We start from the raw sequence: 24,637 nt of genomic DNA on the forward strand, positions 1-24,637 counted from the left end.
CACTACTGACACTATGCTGCTGCAACAGGATCTGGAAAGGTTGAGCAGATGGGCTGAGAGGTGGCAAATGAAGTTTAACATTGACAAATGTAAAGTACTACATATGGGAAACAGCAACACCAGAGCAACGTATCAACTCTGTGGTACTACACTGGCAGTGGTAGAGAATGAAAGGGACCTGGAGGGTGGTTGTGCAGGCAGATATGAAGTTCTCTGAGCAGTGCAGACGGGCTGCCAGAGTAGCTCATGGTGTATTGTCAATGATATATAGGAATTTTTCTAGCAGGGATAAGGAGGTGATTATTCCCTTGTATAAGGCAATGGTCAGGCCACACCTAGAGTACTGTATACAGGCCTGGAGGCCTCATTTCAAGAAGGATGTAGAGCTGCTGGAATGAGTACAGAGAAGGGCAACAAGATTAGTGAATGGAACAAAGGGGTGCTCTTACGAAGAAAGGCTTAAGTTTTGCGAATTACAGTGTCTGGAGACTAGGCACCAGCGAGGTGATCTGATAGAGGTGTACAAAGCCTTGAATGGTTTGAGCATGCTCAATGCTGATGGGATTCTTCCTCTTGCTCAGAATAATCACCTGAGAGGGCATAAATTCAAATTGAGGAAAGACAGATGTAGGATAGATGTGCGGAAATTTGCCTTTAGCCAGCGGGTGGTTGGTAGGTGGAACAGACTTCCGTCCCTTGTCGTGGAAGTTGATAGCCTAAATAAGTTTAAGGCTCGGCTGGACAGGTATTTCGAACGTACAGAGGGGTGAAGTGGAAGTGGTTATTTTTTATTTATTTATTTTATTTTATTTTTTGGCTGATGCTGCATAAGCTTGCTTTCTTGCATCAAATGCCTGTACTAATACTAATGCTAATCACAAATTATTGAAATATAACTATGGGAAGTAAGTACTTTAAGTATATAATTTGTTGAATGCCCTTAGTACACTTTTTGAAATAGTTAAATGCTTGCTTGGTGTGGAACCCACTCATATACAGCAAACCCCCGCTATTCGCGGGGGTTACGTTCCTGAGAAATTCCGCGAATACTGAAAACGCGAATACTGAGTTATGGCGCCCATGGTAATAAAAGGGTTCCGTTCCAAAGTATGAAATATATAACAAAAATTAGTCTAAAATTTTGTCTGTACGTATTATGTGTATTTACCTACATAATATGACTATGTACATAGACAAACGTAGAGAGTAAGTACATAAAAAAAAAAAAAAAGCATAAGGCATCGAAATGAAAATAAGAAACAATTTATTAAATGTAATACTGTACATATTTATTAGACATTTTAAAGAAACCTTTCAGAAACATATCAAGAACATGGGTTGCTGGGCGAAAAATAACCATATCGATTTTTAACTCTTTCAAACCAGCCTTTGCTGGCTAAAAAACTTATCCCACCAGTGCTTTCACCAGTTTCACTAAAGTGTTGATAAAGGTGTTTTGCCTTTTCACGAATGATGAGTGAACTTAACGGAATTTTATTTTGAGTTCGGTCTTCTATCCACAGATTTAAAGCCTTTTCCATTTTTTTCTAATTTCACATCACGAGTTATAGAAAAAATTTTTGATGCAATTAGCGCGTTTTCACGGACACTAGGGCGGATTTTTTCTTCCGATTTCTTGATTGATCGTACCGTTGACTCGTTGATTTTATAATGTTTTGCCACTGAGGAGACACTTTCACCATCAGAAATTTTGTCTAACAGTTTTACTCGCTAATGTCATCACCTTCTTTGATCTTTTCACAATTCCCTTTTTATTCGCGGCCATATTTTTGTAGGATTAGAAAAGAACTTGTCCACAATAAAGTCACTTTCTTTTAACTTTAACACGCTCGAAAAAGTCTGTTTACATCAACACATTGCAAAATGGTAGATTTTTCACTTTTGTAAACGTATCAATTAAAAGCAAGAGATGAAACCTTCTATGACAAGCGCATTACACATACTGAACAAGGATTAGCTTAAAACATCCACGCTCGCGATTTTGTCACCCCCCACCCATTGAGCGCAGGACACTTCCTTTTTACACCTTTTAAGTTATTTTTACTCATTTTTAGAGAATAAAGCACAATTACAAAATGAGGAGGCACACTTGATACACATAAAGCTGTGAGCGTGTAGCAACTGAATAAACAACACCATAAAGGCAGAGACAACTCTATTAACACGTCACTAGCTCACATTTTACATTTCTGGGGGTTACTACCATAAAACAATAAAAACAATTTCCAGTTGCGTTCCTGCTAGTGGAATCTGTTATAAACTGGTAGTGAACTCTAATTGCATTTGCGATAATACCAATAGCTGGAATTGTGTTGGTTTTTACGTTATTATGGTGAAATGTGTTTCCCCTTCACTGCTATAAAAAAATAAATACATTTTCAGAATCTTCTCTTCATTCCTATCGTGTTGCGTTCAGTTGGGGTGATTCCGCGTTCGACTGCCATTTCTTGTAAACACAAAGGCGAATCGTGTATAAGCGAATTTGGTTCGTGTTATATAAGATATCGTTCCCCTATTTATAAATCGTGTAAGATCGAATTAGTGTAGTGTAAACACGTGTTATACGACGACTGACTGTACTACTCTGTGGACTGGGCAAAATGATTTTAGCCACACCCATGTTTTTTTCATGGAGGAAAATGTTCACGGCGCTTTAAAATTCACATTTTTTTAGGTTTAAATCAGCGACCGCGAATACGCGAAACCGCGAATACAGATACCGCGAATAGCGGGGGTTTACTGTATATACCAGTAGAGAAGTTTCTAGAAGGCTCACAATGTTTCTAGAACCTTCCAGAAACATCCTGACCTTTCTTCCACGTGTAACAATATTTTAGAACATTCAGGAACATTCTCATTGTAGTTCATGTTATAAATATTATGCTATTGAGTTTACACTATACCGTTATGCACGTAAAGTTGTAAGTTAATTACAATAGCTAATAAAATTATCTATTAATGCCAGCCTATGTTATTCAAACTTTTGAGATACTTATTAATCATAATTAGACACTAGAATTCCCTTATAACACACTATAGCACAAAGTTGTGAAATACAATATCCATGTCAAATCAGCAACACAAAACTTCTATGTATATTAAGTAGCAACTTACAAAATCTCTAGCTAAATTTAAAAATAAACTAACAGTGTGAATCTATATACATAAAACGCTTAAGTGTGCTGCCCAAATTTTCCAACTGCTAATTGTTGACAGCACTCATTCACGCGGTTCACCTCGCATGACCACCATACAAGACATTCTTTATTAATTTTTGTAGTAACGTTTTTCGACTGAAGAAAGGCAACCTATGTCTGAAAGCTATTGATATATGTTTATTTTTTATTTTATCTGTCTTCAATTTTTGATAAACCGTTCTAAGTTTTAAGAAGTGTAAAAATGGCTGAACAGTGCATAAGAACTTTGAGAAAATGTAGAAGAAATGCTAATGAAACATTAGAGGAGAGATTTAATAGACTAAGAGACAGAAATGAGACTCTATGACTATGAAGACAGACAGAAAACAATGAAGAAAGAGAAGCAAGATTGGAAATGAGGGTGCCTCCGTAGCCAGGTGGGCAGGAGCAGCAGTGCATAGCACACGCTTCTTGATTAGATTAGGGTTTGAGCCTGTGACCACCAAATACGGAGGATGTGGAAAGGTCAGGGAATGAGCACTGCATATCCCCAGAGCAATATGGACTTAGTTGCTAATGCTCCTAAAAACCAAAAAATAATAAAAATAATAATAATTGGAAATGAGAAGATGGGCAAAAGGCCATAGGACTAATCAAATACAGAGTGTCTCAAAAATATTGGTACAAATGTTTAGGGGAGGTAGGTAACATCTAAAGGAATGTGAATCGCATAGGAACCCATAACTGGAAACGTCACGGGAAAGTAGTAGCAGAGGCACAAGAAGCAGAAATGACACAAGACAGTAATTAGTGGCAAACATTTATTTGACATAATATTAACAATGGAGTACGAGATGGATGCATTTCACGATGTTACAACAGATGCTAGAAGGTTCCACCACGAGACGCGATGATGGGTGACACCGATGCAGCATGGATTGGCGGACAAGGTCGAACACACCTGGAGTTTCTTTGACAGTAGCAGCAGCGCAGACGAGTCTCGCCACAAGATCCATTTCCGTCTCCACAGGTGATTCACACACGATAGATTTGAGGGCCCCCACACAGAAAGAAATCAAGGCTCGATAAATCAGGTGAGCGTGGGAGACAGGTAACAGGTCCACTGGCACGTGTGCTGGTAGTAGGATTATTCTGGATGGCATTCAACACACTTTCTTCCATGGCGGGAGTTCGCGTCAAACGTGGTCTGCCTGCACTACTCCTGTTACTTCTAAATGACCCATAATCACACAAATTTTGATGCACACGTGCAAACAAACGGTGGTCTGGTACATGACTGTCTGGGAAGCGTTCTCCATAAATTCGTTGAGCGGCTCGTCCATTGCCCTCTGGTAATCCATACACTAGGTGCATGTCTGCTAACTCAGTTCGTATATTGATGCATGCTCTTCGTGCAGCGACTACTGCTTGAATGAGTAAACCAGAAATTTTCTCTCTCAAGAACTGATGAACAGCGCCGTGTACCGACTTACGGTGACGTTTCCAGTTATGGGTTCCTATGCGATTCACATTCCTTTAGATATTACCTACCTCCCCTAAATGTTTGTACCAATATTTTTGAGACAACCTGTAGAAGTACCAGATGCGAATAATCAACAAGCTGTAATTAATGTGGAAGAGCATGACATAGAAAATGTGTGTTACAACTGTGAGTATTGCAATGCAATATTTTGGGGACATGAGTTAAACACATTAAATAAATACACTAGATGCTGTCATGAAAGTTTTCACTTGAAACACTGTCTAGGAGATCTACTCTATTATGAGAGCTGCTTACAGGTGATACACGTGAAGCAAATAACTACAGAGAACATATACGAGAGTACAACTCAGCAATGGCATTCACATTAATGGGCACAGAGATTAAATCACCACCTAGAAATGGTCCATACTGTTTTAGAATACACGGCCAGATTTTCCATTTGGTCTCACCGCTATATCCAAATGAGGCAAATAAGCCAGGATATGGACAACTTTATATTTTCGATTCTGTTAAAGCAACAACAAAATGGCTTGAAAAACAATCATACCAAGGGTGTATGTAATGCAACAATTGGAAGAGATGCTGCAACAAGTTAACCCATTTGCTGAGTCATTAGCATTAGTAGAGGCATTTGATGCAAGAAAGCAAGCTTATGCAGCATCAGCCAAAAAAATAAATAAATAAAAATAAATAAATAATAAAAAAAAATAAAATAAAAATAAATAAATAAAAAATAACCACTTCACATAAACAAATGCATCAAATAACCCAGGCCAATCCATCAATGAATGTGCGCATGGCATTTATAGAAGACCCGGACTTAGATAAGAGACGATATAATGCACCTACATCCAAAATGGAGGTTGCTGCAATATTTGTTGGAGAAGAATTATATCACTGCTAAACAAGAATGATGAAGATTGAAGGATCTAGATTAAACTATTTACGCTATAATCAGAAAGATGATGTATGTTATGCCAGGTACAACTAGACGGGAACCATCTGCAAATAGAGACATTTGCATATATCCCATAGGTGACTGCTGTAGAATTATATCACCACTAAACAAGAATGGTGAAGACTGAAGGATCTAGATTAAATTATTTATGCCATAATCAGAAAAATGGCATATGTTATGCTGGGTACAACTGGTAGAACTATGAAACTATTGATATAACATGATTTAATATGCTAATTAGGTCAATAAAATGGCAAAAAATTTGCAGCAGCTCAAAATTCTTTGACTACTGCATGGATGCTTCTATTGTCCTTCAAGTTCTCATAAATGGCCATCAGAATGCCGAGTTGACATCTAACATTCTCTAACCCTTTACATCAAATACACATGAGTTTACGTTATATGTATTATGTTATCGAGTATAATTATGCTATATCATTATGCTTGTCAAGTTAAGTATAATAGCTAACAAAATTATCTATTAACACCAAACTACGTGATTCCAACTTTCGAGCTACCTATTTACCACAAATAAGGCACAAGGTTCCCCCTACCACACACAGTGGTTATATTAAAACACGAAAGCAAAATTCTGTGATTCATGAAAAGTTATTTTCTTGGTTTGTTTAATAAAAATTTGAGAAATTTCCATTGAATAGGGTCTAAATGCTACAACACACTTATGAGTTTTTATGTGAGTGCTAGAGAGTTAATAAAAAACATTTCTGATTGAGAAAACTCAGAGCAGTAAGATGGCTGATACATTCTATGACACATAGGTATCACTCTATCAGTGTCACAGAACATTTACCATGTGCTACGGCATTGATAAAATAAACTCATGAAATTCATTACTGATTTGTCTAATTTTAAAAAAAATAAATAAAAACCAATTTTAAAGTTTTCTTATTCATTAAATTCATTTTATTAATTATCAATGTTCTTACTTCACTGCTGTTATATATTCAGCAACTTTTTCAGTTGAGGTCAACCAGTTCACGCAATCAATTATTTTTCTGAAAAATAACAGTGATGTTTTTAAAATACAATAAATATTCAGTTATAAAAATTATTATGACAAAAATTTCTCTAACACGTTTTTAAATTTTCAGGTTAAAGACCCAACAAGCCAAATTGAATTTTAAACACTTATAATTATTTAATTTAAATTTGAAAATGAGAAAGCAGGGATAAAGCTGTCTGTTCACTTTATTAATACTATACTAATATTGTTTCAGTCTACTACAGATGGTGCCAGATATTATTTTGTGTAAAGTTAAAAAAAAAGAAAAAGCACTTTTATTGTAAGTTTTGCCCTACTTTTTAACTTAGAAACAGTAGTGTAAGGCCTTGTAGGCTCATCCTATTTCTTTTATATTTCTGCAAAAAAAAAAAAAACAAAAAAAAAACCACATTATAAACATAAAATATAAAGATGGCTAGCAAAGATCAAAGTTTTGTGAAAGGAAAGGTTTTGAACTTGAAAATGACCAATAGTCTCATTTTCAAGTTCATAAAGCCATTAAAAGTGCAGAAATATACATGTATGCTGTTTTGTCAATTTAATTTAATAACTTCATGTAAACAACACATATCACTTCCAAAATTAATAAGTAAAACTAGGCATATATTTAGGATCTTGAATAATTAACATACAATAGATTTTTTAGGTTGGCCTGTAAAGTCCCATGCCATCCCTGGGTTAAGATCAATATAAAAGACAAAGTTTCACATAAACAGAGTAAACAAAAGGCATTTTAATCAATAAGATAACAAATAATATTTCAATATGTAAGGTAACAAACTGCTTAGTCATGCCAATTGAAACTCGTGAGGTGCAAACAGAAAAATAAAAGTTATTAAAACAAAAACACAGACTATGGATAGCATCAGCTGTTCTTATTGTGGATTGTCTTACATTCCACAACAGCAGCAAGGATTTCTTTACTTATATAAACTCTAAAAGGAAGGGGCTGAATATGATTGGTCCACTTGACATCGATGGTTCGAGTGTTGATGATCCTGCTCAGATAGCAAACAAACTGAATGAGTATTTTGCATCTACATTCACACATGAGGAATTAAGGTTTGAAAACGGCAGAAGATTATCAAATTGTAGCAGGGTAATTAATGATTTTGTAATAACTGAAAGCAAAGTGGAGGAGAAATTGTTGAAGTTAAACATAAGAAAAGCACCTGGGGTAGATGGGATCTATCCAGTTATATTAAAGGAGGCGGCAAAGCAACTAAGCAAACCCTTAGCCATAATTATGAGAGCATTCTTGGACTCAGGGGAGGTTCCCACGGACTGGAGATGTGCAAATGTATCCCCAATTCACAAAGGGGAATCGAAGGGTGACACGAGTAATTACAGACCAGTTAGTTTAACCTTTGTTCTGGGTAAAATAATGGAGTCACTGGTTAAAGATACATTGCAGGATCATCTAGACAAGACTGCAGCAATAATTCAGACACAGCATGGGTTTGTTAAGGGAAAGTCTTGTCTGACAAATTTGATAGGATATTATGATGTGGATACAAAGGAACTGGATGCAAAAAATAATTTTGATGTCATATATTTGGATTTCAGGAAAGCTTTTGACACTTGCGCATGGAAGACTATTGTACAAATTGGAGCAGAATGGTATTAAGGGTAAGTTGCTACAATGGATAAAAGGATAGTTGAGTGGGAGAAGACAGAGGGTGGTAATCAATGGGTGCTACTCTTCGTGGACTAATGTTATTAGTGGAGTCCCATAGGGTTTGGTGTTGGGTCCACTGTTGTTTTGTATATTTATCAATGATATTGATGAAGGTATATCAGGCTTAATGTCGAAGTTTGCAGATGATACAAAAGTTGGCAGGGTTGTTAATGACAGTAATGGCAGTGTGCTACTGCAACAGGATCTAGATAATTTGGGCAGATGGGCTAAGAAGTGGCAACTGAAGTTTAACCTTGACAAATGCAAAGTACTGCATATGGGTAGAAGTAACCCCAGAGAAACGTACCAACTGTGTGGTACTACACTTAAGGTGGTAGAAAATGAAAAAGACCTGGGAGTAATTGTGCAGTCAGATATGAAGTTTTCTGAGCAATGCAGACAGGCTGCCAGGGCTGGTCATGGGGTTTTGTCAATGATATACAGGAATTTTGCTAGCAGGGAAAATGAGGCGATTGTCCCTCTATATAGCAATGGTCAGGCCACGCCTTGAGTACTGCGTACAGGTCTGGAGGCCTCATTTTAGGAAGGATGTAGATTTACTTGAGCATGTACAGAGAAGGGCAACAAGATTGGTGAGGGGAATGAAGGGATCTTCTTACCAAGAGAGGCTTAAGTTCTGAAATTGCAGTGGCTGGAGACTAGGCACCTGCGCGGTGATCTGATTGAGGTGTATAAGGCCTTGAATGGGTTGAGCACCCTGAATTCTGATGGGATCCTTCCACTTGTTCCGATTACGAACCTAAGGGGGCATAAATTCAAATTAAGAAAAGACAGATGTAGAATAGATGTGCGGAAATTTGCCTTTAGCCAGCGGGTGGTTAATTGCTGGAACAATTCCCTCCAAATTAATTAATTTGGAGGGAATGGTGTGAATTTTTTTTTTTTTTGGCTGATGCTGCATAAGCTCATACACTTGCTTTCTTGTAGCACATGCCACTACTACTACTATTTGGCTCTAAATAAATTATGTTATATAATTAATTACATATCTTTAGTTATGTTCTGTTATTTTATCCTTTGCTTTTTAGTTGTGTTATTCTTCCTTTCTTTTCTGCCTTCTGGCATGATTATATTTCATAAAGAGCAGAATTTCTCTTCAACCAAAAAACCGATGATGTCGACCACTGGCTGCCATCATAGTATACTCATTCTGTCTTTTAACTACAGAAGTACATATTGGATTGAAAAAAAAATTTAAAAAAAATAATAAAAAAATAAATAAAATAAATCATTACCTGTGGACTCTCTCATCAACGTAAAATGACCGTGCTAATTAAAACCCAGGTATCGAAGCAAACATGATCCCTCAACCAAATGCCAGCTTTAGTTGGTCTGTGAACATGGTGGTCAATCTGAAAATACATGCTATGAACTTATGCTATGTCCAGTGTAATGTCTTTTACCAGTTGAATATTTTTTGGTCAAAACATCTGCAGCCAAAAAATAAGCTTCTCTTTCTTGAAGAATTGCCCTTCTATGCTCATTTCAATGTAACCAGTCTAAATGAAACTTAGTCCTTTGATGTTAACTGTGATTCATTGGTGGCTTCTTTTGTTTCTTTAGAGGTCATTGTGAGAGGCACTGGAGTTTTAAATTTGGCAAGACTGCATACAAAGCTTCTCTGCTGCAAATTTCATTGAAACAATTTGAATTGAAGCTGAGCATTCTGCTGCAACGTTTTAATGTAATTAATACTAAAACTCAAAGTATACACTGTGTATAATGAACTTATAACGTAGGTATCTTCCTGCAACTTATAAAGTGATGAATGGGGGGGGGGAGAATGTATTTTTAGTATTGTTAGCGATCCAGTTGATAAAATCCATGGTATATTTTTTACTATGAAGGGTCCATTGCATACACTGTAGTTCGAGCTGGGAGGGGGGATTGCAGTTGTTCAAGTTCCTCAGGGCTTTTACTATAATGGCTTTAACACAGGATGGGTAATTGTGATGGTAAGTGAGAATTCCTATCTAACCATAACTGAGAAGTGTTGCTGAATCTATTTGTTTCCCATTAACCTTTGTGCTGAGGAGGCACCAGTCAGTTTCATAATGTTGTGATATACACCGAGTGATCACTGAATTATGACCACCTACCTATTACTTTGTAGTTCCTCCTTTTGCCCTCAGTACAGCAGCTATCTGACGTGGCATTGATTCAACAAGATGTTGGAAGCGTTCGGGAGATATGACCAACCAAGCTGTGTGTAATGCAGTCAGCAATGCAGGTATGGAGGTGACTGGTGTATCCAGATACCTGATATGTCTTTCCATAGTGTCCCACAAGTGCTCTATGGGATTGATATCGGCAGACTTCTGAGGCCAATCGATATGCTGTAAGTCAGAACTGTGTTCCTCAAACCATTCCTGCACAAGTGCCCGATGGCTGGACGCATTGTCATTGTGGAAGACACTATCATCATTCGGAAAAAAGTGTAACATAGCGGGGTGTACACTGTCAGCTGTTTTGTTTTGGTTTTTTTTAGGAGCATTAGCAACTAAGGCCATATTGCTCCGGGGATATGCAGTGGTCAATCCCTGACCTTTCCATATCTGGTGTTCACGGGCTCGAAACTCGGTCTAATCAAGAAGCGTGTGCTATGCACTGCTGCTCCTGCCCACCTGGCTATGGAGGTGCCTGTACACAGTCATCAAGTTGTTCCACATGCACCAGGAGTCCAAGTTCCTGCCAGTGAAACATGCCCTGCACCATACAACCACCTCCACCAGCCTACACTTTTGATACTATGCATGATGGATCAAGAGCCTCATGTTGTTGACACCAAATCCGTACATGACCATCCACTGTGTAGAGTAAATAACATGACTCATCCGACTAGCACACCTTCTTCCAGTCTTCTAATGCTTGCATGCTCTTTGCACTAGGTGAGTCTTTTACACTGATGAACCTTGGTTAGGAGAGGATGCTGTAGGAGTCATCTGCTGGTATAGTCCATACGTGCGACGCATGGTCATGCCAGATATTGTTCCGGGTTGGCCATGTCGTATTGGGTAGTCAACTCTTCAACAGTGCTGCACCTGTTCAAGTTATTGGCCCCAGCGTTCACCTCTAACATCAATCTTCTGCTGACCTTTGAGGTTTTGCCGTCGGATCGTTGTTTGACCATTTTGATGCCAGTCCTGGTACACTGGCGCCTCCATAGCCAGGTGGGCAGGAGTGGCAGTGCGTAGCACACGCTTCTTAATTAGACCGGGGTTAGACCCGTGACCACCAAATATGGAGGGTGCGGAAAGGTCAGGGAATGACCACCGCATATCCCCGGAGCAATATGGCCTTAGTTGCTAATGCACCTAAAAACTAAATAACAAACAAACAAACAAACCCGGTACACTTTGACTATGGCGGCTCTCGAACACCTCACCAGTTCAGCCATTTGGGAAATCGAGGCACCAGCTCGTCGAGCACCCACAATTTGTCCTTTAACAAAGTCCGATAAATCCTTACTTTTACCCATCATGCTCGGAATTTTATTACCTACCAAACTACTGACACCTTATCTATGCTACGTAGGTTGACTAACTCTGCACTCTCATACCTCACGTGGTCAACGTTGTTTTTTTTTTTTTTTTTTTAGGAGCATTAGCAACTAAGGCCATATTGCTCCAGGAATATGCAGCGAGCGATCATTCCCTGACCTTTCCGCATCCTCTGTATTTGGTGGTGACGGGCTCGAACCCCAGTATAATCAAGAAGCGCGTGCTACGCACTGCTGCTCCTTCCCACCTGGCTACGGAGGCGCCCCCATGTGGTCAACAGGTCGCATTCAGTTTTCATAGGGGTGGTCATAATTCAGTGTATGCTGTCCATGTTGGAGTTGGATGAATCCAAATCCTTGATAAGCTCCACTTAGGAAATTTTCATTTGCATATCTGGGTACAGCTTAGACATGTTTGTAGGTATGTTTGTTTGTTTGTTGTTTGGAGCATTAGCAACTAAGGCCATATTGCTCCGAGATATGCGGTGGTCATTCCCTGACCTTTCCGCATCTTCCGTATTTGGTGATGACGGGCTTAAACCCCGGTCCAATCAAGAAGCGTGTGCTACGCACTGCTGCTCCTTCCCACCTGGCTACGGAGGGGCCTTTGTTTGTGGGTAGCTAGAGAATCTAATCAGAAACTGGCTGTAAAGACCTCAACAAGGAAGTGCAACAGTGGTCTCCTCATGCTTAACTACTTCTTCTGTGGATAAAATTCTTCACGAGATTGGAAATATGCCTCTCTGGTCATGATATTGGTCATGGTTAGGCCACATCTTGAGTACTGTGTACAAGTCTGGAGGCCTCACTTTAGGAAGGATGTAGATCTGTTGGAACATGTGCAGAGAAGAGCAACTAGATTGGTGAAGGTAACAAAAGGGTGCTCTTACCTAGAAAGGCTTCAATTCTACAAATTGTGGCATCTCGAGACGCTGCAATTTGTAGAACTGAGGGGAGATGTGATTGAGATGTTTAAAGTCTTGAATGGATTCAGTAAGCCGAATTAATGGAATTTTTCCACTTGTTGAGAGACTACACACATGAGGGGGCATAAATTCAAGTTGAGGAAGGATGGTTGCAGGACAGATGTTCAGAAGTTTTCTTTCAGCCAGTGGGTGGTTGATTGTTGGAACAATCTTCCATCTGTTTTTGTGGAAGTGGATGGGTTGAATAAATTCAAGGGAGAACTAGACAAATTCTTGGAGGGTATAGATGGGTGAATTTTTTTTTTGGCTGATGCTATATAAGATTGTACTTTCCTGCATTATTTGCCATTACTACTACTATATTGATGAGATTTATAAAGATGTCTTGTTTGAACAGAGACACACAGTAAGCAAAGTGTGTGGGTGTGTTTGAGTTACAACTATGAGGGTAAACACTCATGAATGTCAACTCAACATAATAAAAGTTTGCCTGTATGTCCCAAGAGTTTCCATCTAACCATATAGTGGCATGGCAGAATAAGTAATCATGAAAATTATGCGTATTATGGGTACTCAGTTTATTCTGCAGTCACCATATAAGAGATTAGCACTGTTATTTATTCAAAGTAATCTAATTCATCCTTAATCCAATTCATATTTAAAAATATCAGCTTTCAATACTGACTAAATATAATAAAAAATGTGTACATACTTGTTAATTGTATCACCATATGTTGCCTTGATGATTTGTCTCAAAAGAGCAATTATGCGTCTCCTAAACCATAGATCCTTGCTTTTCAGATCAAAAATTTCATCCATAAGGAGCAATATAATACGAAGTGGAATATCATCACTCTTAAAGGGGGAGAAAAAAAAAAAAAGGAGAAAATCTACACTGTTCATATTACTAAATGTTAACTACAAACATGATTTAAGAGGTAATGCCAATTTATTTATATTTTTTAAATTTATGGTTATTAAAAACTTACTTTCATTGCAATAATTAAACATCTGGTAACAATGTTTTGTAGTAATTTTATAACTGTCCACATGTTGGGCTAGCAAGCAAGCTATTTATAAAGATAGATTCTTCCGCATAAGTTGTGCATTGCTTATTGATTCATTATTAAATGCTCAAAGAGTAAACCATTTGGGGAAACTAAACAAGAACAAAGCAGCAGTATGATAAAGCATGTATTTTGAAGAGAAAAGTTATGAATAATTAAAATGGAGGTTTTAGAACTATCAACATGGCAAGTCTAGAAAACTTATAGCATGATTTGTATTTATAATTTATATACATTTGTATTTTTAAATTAGGGTTTGCCTAGGCCCCTCCCTTAAGAATAATACTACCAGCAGATTTCATTTGGAAAAAAAAAAAAAAAAAACCGGCTAATACAAATGGCTAACAGCTGAGAGAAACAGGATATAGAAAAAATACCCACTGTGAAGAAATAGTGGTACAGTACAGTTGGAAAATGTATATACTTGATTAAAAAGTATGCTTAATCTCTTCCATAAATGACGACTTACTGGCACTCACAAATGATAGATTTAATTCCACATGACTGAATTAATAAAATTTGTCAATTTCTCTTGTGTAATAACAAATTTATGACATTTTGAGAGAAATATCATGCAAATTAATAGCGATTGCGCGTACCATCTTGCAATTATTCTTTAAGAAGAATATTTAATTTTTTTCTTATTCTCCAATTCAAAAATATTTTTTCCTTGAAGCACTCCATGCACAACTATGCAAGGAGTATAGTAAATAAATTTGAAGTGATGGACAAGACATCAAATGCAGAAATTATTGGAATATCAGAGATGTGATGTCATTCAGACATAAGGTATGGAGAATTTGAATGAGGAGCACAATACAAAGGGTACTAGGAAAGTTTTGCAATATGACGCAACGAATCACAGGAAGCTGCTTGTTGCTGCATGTTGAGACATGTTCATACGTGCATAGTAGCCGCCGCGCCAAGTCGATGGGCTCAGTTATTCATTAGTAGTGAGAGTGTAAAGTGCTTGCGATGGTAAAGTGCTTGCGAACGAATTGCTGGTGCCTAAATGCACCAGCAATTCGTTCGATTCTGCAAGATCATTTGCACGTGAAGAAACTTTGTTCTCTCTGGGTGCCGCATCAACTGACTGAAGAGCAGATGAGACGACGTGTGACTTGGTGCCGGGAGATGTTAAAAAAGTTTGATAAGGGACAATCTCGGTATGTGAACAACATCGTGACAGGTGACGAGACTTGGCTGTACTATTATGATCTGCCGACCAAGGCTCAAAACAAAGTTTGGGTCTTTGTGTATGACGACACACCCGTAATTGTCAGAAAATCCCGATCTGTAAAGAAGAAAATGATAGCTCTATTTTTCAAATCGAGTGGAATTGTGGAACTTGTCGTTTTGGACACACAGAAGACAGTCACAGCTAAGTGGTATACTGAACAATGCCTGCCTAAAGTCATTGGATCTATGAAGAACCTGCGGCCAAAGTCAAGAATGGACACCTGGTCCATTCTTGACTTTGGTAATGCTCCAGCGATAATGCTCCACGATAATGCTCCAGCTTACCGCGCCAAAGCCTGCACCGAATATTTGACCATGACAGGACTGAAACTTCTCGAGCACCCTCCCTACAGTCCAGACCTTGCTCCCTGTGACTTTGCACTGTTCCCGCATGTGAAAATGAAGCTAAAAGGGAGGCGGTTTTCCAGTGATGAGGACCTTCTACGGGCTTGAGACAACGAGTGTGCTTTACTCCCTAGTGAAACTTGGCAGAATTGGTTTAAAGATTGGTTTCGGAGGATGGAGAGGTGTCTTGAATGTAGAGGAAATTACTTTGAAAAAATTAAATAAACAAAGCTGTATTGCAAAACTTTCCTAGTACCCTTTGTATGTACAGAAAGGACAGACAGGATAGCGGGGGAAGGCTTATGCTCTTAGTTAAGAAGCACAAAATTTAAGGCTGTACAGCCAGTCGACACGGGTGATCAGTGCAATGTTGAGTCGGTTTGGTCTGACATAAGCACTAGGAAAGCAAAAATGAGGGGAGGAGTGTGGTATAGGCCTAATGACTCTGATGAGTGCAGTGAACAACTGTACAAAGAAATAGAGTGGGCTAGAAAATCAGAATGTCTTATAATGGGAGATTTTAACTTTCCAGATACAGTCGAACTTGGTTATAATGAGCATCAAGGGACTAACAAAATTTTCTTGTTATAACCATTACTTACCATATCAGTGATGAGTTAAATCTACCTCCTATTTTTTTAAATTCTCAATAACTTGATAAAAAGATAGATTCAAAAAACAAAAGAAATATTAGAGAGAAAAAATAATATTAGTATATACCTACATATTATTTGTATTAATATATTTGTATTCAGTTTTTAAATCGATCCAACCAACCGTTGTTACATACGAAATCATCACGTCCAAATTGTTTAGCAAATTTTTCCGCTTGAGTTTTCAAGATCGGACTGTCTATTGAAAATCCACACTTTGTGTAGGAAAACATTGAAGCAATGTTTCATTGACGTTTGTAACCCCAGACTTTCTAAATTTTTTTTTTTTCTGGTTATGTTCTTTTCCAGTGCCGAATATGTAAACATGTCTATTCTTCCACAATGTTGATACTGTTGAAGAGGACAAAAAAAGTTTTTACACATTTCGACATTATTTGCACCACGTTCTAACTCACGAATAATTTCAACTTTTTTGTGAATCGAGAGAGACTTTCTTTTGTTAGTAGTCATGTTTCCAAAGGAAGGGTTCATTTCTAACTGATTTTACTTTGAAATGACAGTAAAGTGATCTGCATACAAAGTTATTAGAAGTCCTGTTTCTAAAATTCTTAGACATCCCGTTTCCAAAGTTCTTAGAAGCCCTGAAATAAATTTATTGTTCAGTGAATACAAGACAATCTGTAAATAGGGTAATGCGACAAGTGAAATGGCAAAGCACTATTGTATAGTCACCTTTACTGAAAGGACATGGCCATAAACGGGCTGCTAATCCAATGTGGGTGGTCATAAAAGCTAAGTCACTCTTTTCATTTTTGTTTATTCAGAGAATTGGGTTTTTTCGGCTACCTGAGCAATAAGAACATTTGCATAGTTACCAAAATGTGTATGGTATATCCATGTAGTACGCTCATTATAACAATGAGCGATTGTATGGGAATATGCATAAATTAAAATAATTATGGCTTTTTGTTTGTTACAGCCGTGATCTCGTTAATTTCATACTCATTATAACCAACTTCGACTGTATTGACTGGAACTTGTGGGTTGGTCACTCACACACTAGTAAGACTTTTGTAGGTTTATTGGATGACTGTTTTATACAGCAGCACGTTAGGGAGGTAACAAGAGGGAGCAATACTCTTGATCTGATTGATCAATACTCTTGATCAATACTCTTGTCTTGATCTAAGACAGTGGTCTCAGACAGTTTTTAAATTCTATATAGTATTACCAACTGATGATGTTACCATGAGCAAATTCTAAATGGGAAGCATTCAAGGAATTAATCATGGAAGCTACTAGGCTTTTCATACCAACTAAGAAATACTCTTCAAGGTATAGGCATAAATGGATGTCAGACGACCTGATGAAACTTGTGGCAGAGAAAAAATGCATGGAATGTATATAAATAATTGGGTGACACAGAAGCTTATGATAGATATAAAAGGTTTTTAATCAAGTCACAAAGGAGGTCAGGCAAGTAAAGGTAGATTATGAGAAATACTAGAAGGAAGGGAATGAATCAAATTGGTCTGTTTGATATTAATAGTTTGACTGTTGATGATCTTGCTCAGGTTACTGACAAACTAAATGAGTATTTTACATCTACATTCACAGATGAGAAATTTTTTTAAGGGAAGGGGATGTCGGAAGTTTATCAAACTTTAACAGGGAACTAAATGATTTTGTAATAACTAAGAGGAAAGTGGAAGAGAAACTGTTGAAGTTAAACATAAGAAAGGCCCCTGTGGTGGATGGGATCTATCCAACTATATTAAGGGTGGGGGGGGGCAGAGAAGGAAGTAATCAAACATTTAGCCATAATTATGAGAGCATACTTGGATTCAGGGTCCTTGCGGACTGGAGCTTAGCAAATATGTTCCTAATTCACAAAAAGGGATCAAAGGTTGACATGAGTAATTGTAGACCTGTTAGTTTAACTTCTGTTACCAGGAAAAATATAATGGAGTCACTGGTAAAAGAAGTAATGCGGGATCATCTCAAGGCTGCAATTATACTTCAGATGGACTTGTTAAGGGGAAATCATCTTTGACCAATTTGATTGGATACTACAAAGTGGTCAGAAAGGAATTGGAAAGCTTATGCTGTATGTAAAAGACTGCTATACAAATTGAAGCAGTCTATCATTATAGACACCTGTGAGGTGATCCGATTGAGGTATGTAAGGGTTTTGAATGGATCAAGTGAACTGGATAAAGGGCTGGTTGAGTGGGAGAAGACAGAGTGATAATCAATAGATGTCATGGACTAATGTTATTAGTGGAATCCCCCAGGGCTCGGTGTTTGGCTGATTGTTGTTTTCTATATTTATCAATGATACTGTTGAAGCAACATCAGGCGTAATGTCCAAGTCTGCCTCAATTTAGGAACAATGTGGAGCTGCTGGAATGAGTACAGAGAATGTCAATGAGATTGGTGAGGGGAACAAATGGGTGCTCTTAACAAGAAAGGCATCGGTTCTGCAAATGGCAGCGTCCGGATACTAGGCACCTGTGAGGTGATCTGATGGAGGTGTGTAAGGCTTTTGAATGGATCGAGCAAGCTCAATGCTGATGGGATTCTTCCTCTTGCTCAGACCACATGAGGGACCACAAATTCAAATTGAGGATGTACAGTTGCAGAGCAGATGTGCTAAATTTGCTTTTAGCCAGCGAGGTTGATTACTGGAACAAACTTCCATCTGTTGTTGTGGAAGTTGGTAGCTTAAATAAAGTGAAGGAGGTACTATACAAACTATAAGAGGAAGTGAATATGTGAAATGGGAGGTGTTGCATTTTATTTATTTATTTATTTTTAGTCTGATGCTGTATATGCATGCTTTCATGCATCATTTGTCACTGCTAATTCTAATGCTAATAATATACAGGAATTTTGCCAGTAAGTAAAAAAGAAGTGATTATCCCATTATAGAAGACAATGGTTAGGCCACATCTTGAATACTGCATACAGCTCTGGAAGCAAGCAGGATGTGGATCTGTTGGAACAGTTGCAGAGAAGAGCAATGAGATTAATGAGGGGATCAAAGGAGCGCTCTTACCAGGAAAGGCTTCAGTTCTGCAAACTGTAACATCTGGAGATTAGACAGCTGTGAGGAAATTGGACTGAGATCTTTAAAGCTATAAACAGATTGAGCAAACTCAAAGCCGGTGGAATACTTCCTCTTGCTCAGACAGCACACATGATGGGTATAAATTTAAATCGAGGAAGAATGGCTGCAGGATAGGTGTGTGGAAAGCTTCCTGTGTGTGTGGTATGGATATGGATACTTCAACAGTATCATTTTTTTTTTGGCTGATGCTGCATAAGCTTACTTTCTTGTATCACTAGCCAATACCAACACCAATACCGCACTCAAGTACTGGAGAAAGAAAAAGACTAAGATGTAATTGTAAAGCCCAATATGAAGTTCTCTGAACAGTGCAGACTGCTAGAGCAGCTCATGGGATTCTTTCAATAATATACTAGAACTCTGGCAGTAGGAACAAGTGATTATCCTGCTCTATAAGGTAGTGGTTAGTCACATCTTGAGTACTACATAAAGGTGTCTGGAAGCCTCACTTTAGGAGAGTGCATCTGTTGGCATGGGTGCAGAGAAGAGCAACAAGATTAATCTTGTTGGTAAGAGTACCCTTTTAGAGCACCAAAAGGGTACTCTTACAAAGAAAGGAAGAAAGAAAGAAAGAAAGACTTCAGTTAACCAAATTGCAGCATCTAAAAACTAGGCACCTTCAAGAAGACCTGATTTGAGTGTTTAAGGCTTTAAATGAATTGAATAAACTAAATGCTGATGACATCCTTAATCTTTCTCAGATAACACACACAAAGCAGTATAAATTTAAATTGAAAAAAGGATGGTTGTAGAATAGATGTGTAAAAATTTGCTTTCGGCTAGAAAATAACTGCTGATTGTTTTGAACAATGTTCCATTGGGTGTTGTGGAGTGGGTTTTAACAAATATAAGGGAGAATTCAATAAATTATTAAGAGGGGATGGACAGATGATGTGGAGAGTTTTTTTTTTGGCTGATGCTGTATATGTTTGCTCTCTGGCATCATCTTTCATTACTGATACTAATATGATATTACTATTTATATAAAGTGTATGCTGTTACCATTCAAGTGGTTTTAATTTTGTGATATAAAAAAAAAAAAAAAAAACCCTGAAAATCTCTAGGCCTCTGATAGACAGTAGAAGAAAAAACAGTTTGAAGACAGGAAGGAGATAAACATGGCCTAAAACGATGTTGATTGGTCTTTCATCATGGTTTTGTCCTTTTCCAGAGTCTCATCGGTGGGTGAACAGGCACTGTAAAAACCTAAACAAGGCAGTGATAAGATATATTGACAATGTGTGTGATGCAAGATGGTATTAAATGATAAAAAAAAGGGGTAAAATTAGGCAAAAGCTTTATGATACAAAATCTATAAAACATTATTATACAAGTGGCACATCAATCTCATTAATGTGGGTAAACTATGCAACCATCACTCAAGACTAACTCAGCCACAATGTGAAAAATTCCTTCCTTTCTGATGGCATTCAAATTCAATCATTTTTACTAAATATGAATGGACAGTAATTATAACCACTCTGCTAGTTGCAATGGCCTTCTAACCCTGATGTAATACTGGAATAAATGCCAAATACTAGGTTAAGAAGTAGGTGGGAAAAATATCCTTTCACTTGTAGATTAGAATTTTACCATTGTTAAATAAATTTTGTTTAAAAAATAAAAGGAATTACTTTTTGACTATTCCACATAGTACAATGTTTTTCAATTCAAATGGCAAATGCAAAATTTGATAATTGATAACTTAGTAATTGATTTTTTTCTCTTTATTAAACTAGAAAAACTAAAATGATATACTGCGTCATTCTTGATATGCAGCTAAATTGCGCAGTTAAATTGCACAGTTACTGATAGTTAATTTAAAAATTACCTAGTGAATAAACACACATACAGTTGAAGGCAACTGTATGTGTTTATTGTAGCAGTGAGAGATTGTTGTTGATACAAAGAATGCTATATCCAAGTGCAGGTTCACGTTGCTGACTGCCTCCTTTTTTCAGTAAATCCCTATATGATGTTTAGATCACACCTTAAAAATGTAACCAGTGCAATTAAATTGCATGACTATAAAGCTCAATTGAACTAGTAACATTGTAAAATAACTCACAGTATAATTTGTCTTCTGTCATGATCACATATTAAGCCTTGCTAGCACCTTCATATCCCTCCAAGAGTGTCACAGATATCTTTTTCTTCTAATTGGTGGCATTAAGCAAATAACTACATAAATTAGCTGCACACAGTTTAATCTTCTCCTTTCATTTGAGTTTCATGTAGTATAATTACATTTGGTCCTTGAGGTTGTCACAGACATTCTATCAGATATGCCAGACAACTTTACTTGCTACCTGGGAGTCTAAAATGCTGATGGAACTGATATTAGGGTGACATTCAAGTCAAGTGGACCCAATTTCGGCAAAGTCCGGACGGTCTGTGACAGCCAAATCCTCTGCTTGCACATTCACGATGGTGAGACTGTTAGTAATCCTGGGTATAACCTCCATGCACAAGCACACTTTGGGTGACCACCCAGGTGTGAACCAACGTAAGAAGGGGTCGAGGTGTGGCACCCACACCGCATGGAGGAATGCCGCCCCGCTGTGTTACCAGGCAATAGTAGGTGGTAGATAACGCTCATCAACCGGTGCAATACCACCACTTTGCTTATTGGAGGCTTGAAGTGGTGGAACCCATGTTTAGTCTCCAGAGCTACCCTTCCCCATCTCTTCCATCATGCGGTATGACTGATGTCTTTTGAGGTTATGATGAACATCAAGGTGAGATCCAATCTTCCTTTCATTTTGAGGGTACAGTTCTGAAACGGTGTTCGTAGGCCGGCCGCTAGTTAGTACACCGGACCGAACCTATTGGTAACTCTTTAGGAGGCTTCCGGATCAGCTAATGTATGATCTTGCTACCTCTACTCTGCCAGATGGTGACTGGAGGAAGTCCAAGTAGTGTGTATGCAGGAGGCATTGTCGAGGCCACGTTATGTCATATATTCTTACCATGTGTACGCCATATCCAAAAATTTCATTACTTCATACAGTATGTCCCCCCACCTTTTCTTGCTATTGAATACACCATGAATTGTCAAACTAATAGAGTAAGCTTATCTGCGAAAAGATCTAAACCTCCCAAACACTTCCTAGTTCATTTCACAAATATACATGGTCTCAATTCTAATCTCAACGATGTCCATTTCCATTTGCAGTCTGCCAAACCCCATATACTTTTTCTGACAGAATCTCAGTAATCGGTTGATTCAACTACTGCTCATCTCAGATGCTCAAATTATTACTATATGATTCCTTTCGCCTCAAAAGTGGTACTTGTGCATATGTCCATTCCGATATTCCCTGTCAGAGACTTGGTAATTTGGAATCTCCTCTATTCGATCTTCTCTGGCTTAAAATCTCTCTACCTCACTGTGTCAAATTCATCTGTTGTCTCTACTGTTCGCCCAACTCCACTAATCACTTGAAGCTCTTTGACTTCCTCTCTTTGCAACTTGACTTTCTTCAGTCCAACTTTCCTAACAGTGAGGTAATTTTCCTAGGTGATTTTAATGTTCACAACTCAAGCTGGCTTCTGTTTTCTAGTCGCACCAACCCAGCTGGTTGATATTCAGAGGCTTTTGTAATTACTAATGACCTTGCACAGATTGTTCATTTATCTATAAGAATACCAGACAACCCTAACCATACAGCCAACACGCTTGATCTTTAGCATTAGCATTAGCAGAGGCATTTGATGCAAGAAAGCAAGCTTATGCAGCATCAGCAAAAAAAAAAAAAAAAAAACCCACTTCCACTTCACCCCTCTGTTCGTTCAAAATACCTGTCCAGCTGAGCCTTAAACTTATTTAGGCTATCAACCTCCACCACAAGGGATGGAAGTCTGTTCCACCAACCAACCACCTGCTGGCTAAAGGCAAATTTCCGCACGTCTATCCTACATCTGTCTTTCCTCAATTTGAATTTACGCCCTCTCAGGTGATTTTTCTGAGCTAGAGGAAGAATTCCATCAGCATTGAGCATGCTTAAACCATTCAAGGCTTTATACACCTCTATCAGATCACCTCGCTGGTGCCTAGTCTCCAGACACTGTAATTTGCAAAACTTAAGCCTTTCTTCGTAAGAGCACCCCTTTGTTCCATTCACTAATCTTGTTGCCCTTCTCTGTACTCGTTCCAGCAGCTCTACATCCTTCTTGAAATGAGGCCTCCAGACCTGTATACAGTACTCTAGGTGTGGCCTGACCATTGCCTTATACAATGGAATAATCACCTCCTTATCCCTGCTGGAAAAATTCCTGTATATCATTGACAATACTCCATGAGCTACTCTTGCAGCCCGTCTACACTGCTCAGAGAACTTCATATCTGCTTCCACAACCACCCCCAAGTCCCTTTCATTCTCTACCACTGTCAGTGTAGTACCACAGAGTTGATACGTTGCTCTGGGGTTGCTGTTTCCCATATGTAGTATTTTACATTTGTCAATGTTAAACTTCATTTGCCACCTCTCAGCCCATCTGCTCAACCTTTCCAGATCCTGTTGCAGCAGCATAGTGTCAGTAGTGTCCTTGACAACCCTGCCAACCTTTGTATCGTCTGTAAACTTAGACATTAAGCTTGATATACCATCATCAATATCATTTATAAATACAGAAAACAATAATGGACCCAACACTGAGCCCTGAGGGACTCCACTAATAACATTAGTCCACGATGAGCAGTGTCCATTGATTACCACTCTCTGTCTTCTCCCCCTCAACCACCCCTTTATCCATAGCAGCAATTTGCCTCCAATGTCACACTGCTCCAATTTGTGTAGCAGTCTTCCATGTGCAACAGTATCAAAAGCCTTTCTAAGATCCAAGTATATAATATCAAAGTTATTCCCTGCATCCAGTTCTTTTGTGACTGCATCATAGTATCCAGTCAAGTTGGTCAGGCAAGACTTCCCCTTAACAAAACCATGCTGTGTCCGAGCTATAACTGAAGTCTTGTCTAAATGATCCTGCAGTGCTTCTTTAACCAGTGCCTCCATTAATTTTCCTGGAACAGAAGTTAAGCTCACAGGTCTATAATTACTTGTGTCAGCCTTTGATCCTCCCTTGTGAATTGGGGTCACATTTGCACATTTCCAGTCTATGGGTACCTCCCCTGAGTCCAAGGAAGCTCTCATAATTATGGCTAAGGGTTTGCTTACTTCCTTTGCTGCCTCCTTTAATATAACTGGATAGATCCCATCCACCCCGGGTGCCTTTCTTGTGTTTATCTTCAACAGTTTCTCCTCCACTTTACTCCCAGTTATTTCAAGATTCTGTAGCTTACTGCTAGAGTTGAATACACCTCTGGCATTCTGTTATTCCCCTTGCTGAATAACTCCTCATGTGTGAATGTCGATGCAAAATATTCATTTAGTTTGTTAGCTACCTGAGCAGGATCATCAACAGTTGACCCATCAATATCAAGTGGACCAATCTGATTCATCCCCTTCCTTCTA

General features: G+C 38.3%; 1 protein-coding gene across 1 annotated transcript in view; it reads right to left on the reverse strand.

Moving 5' to 3' along the window:
- The window catches only part of LOC150079350 (sorting nexin-13-like), a 392,325-nt gene that overhangs the window by 41,845 nt on the left and 325,843 nt on the right, over positions 1-24,637 (reverse strand). The window contains exons 22-23 of the mRNA XM_090382305.1: positions 13,481-13,623; positions 6,568-6,636 (exon numbers count right to left, since the gene is read on the reverse strand). Coding sequence (XP_090238431.1) covers positions 6,568-6,636; positions 13,481-13,623 — 212 coding nt within the window. The remainder of the gene's footprint in view (positions 1-6,567; positions 6,637-13,480; positions 13,624-24,637) is intronic.

The sequence above is a fragment of the Mastigoproctus giganteus genome, chromosome 10 (assembly GCF_048544385.1).
Source record: "Mastigoproctus giganteus isolate SK-2022 chromosome 10, ASM4854438v1, whole genome shotgun sequence".
NCBI lineage: Eukaryota > Metazoa > Arthropoda > Arachnida > Uropygi > Thelyphonidae > Mastigoproctus > Mastigoproctus giganteus.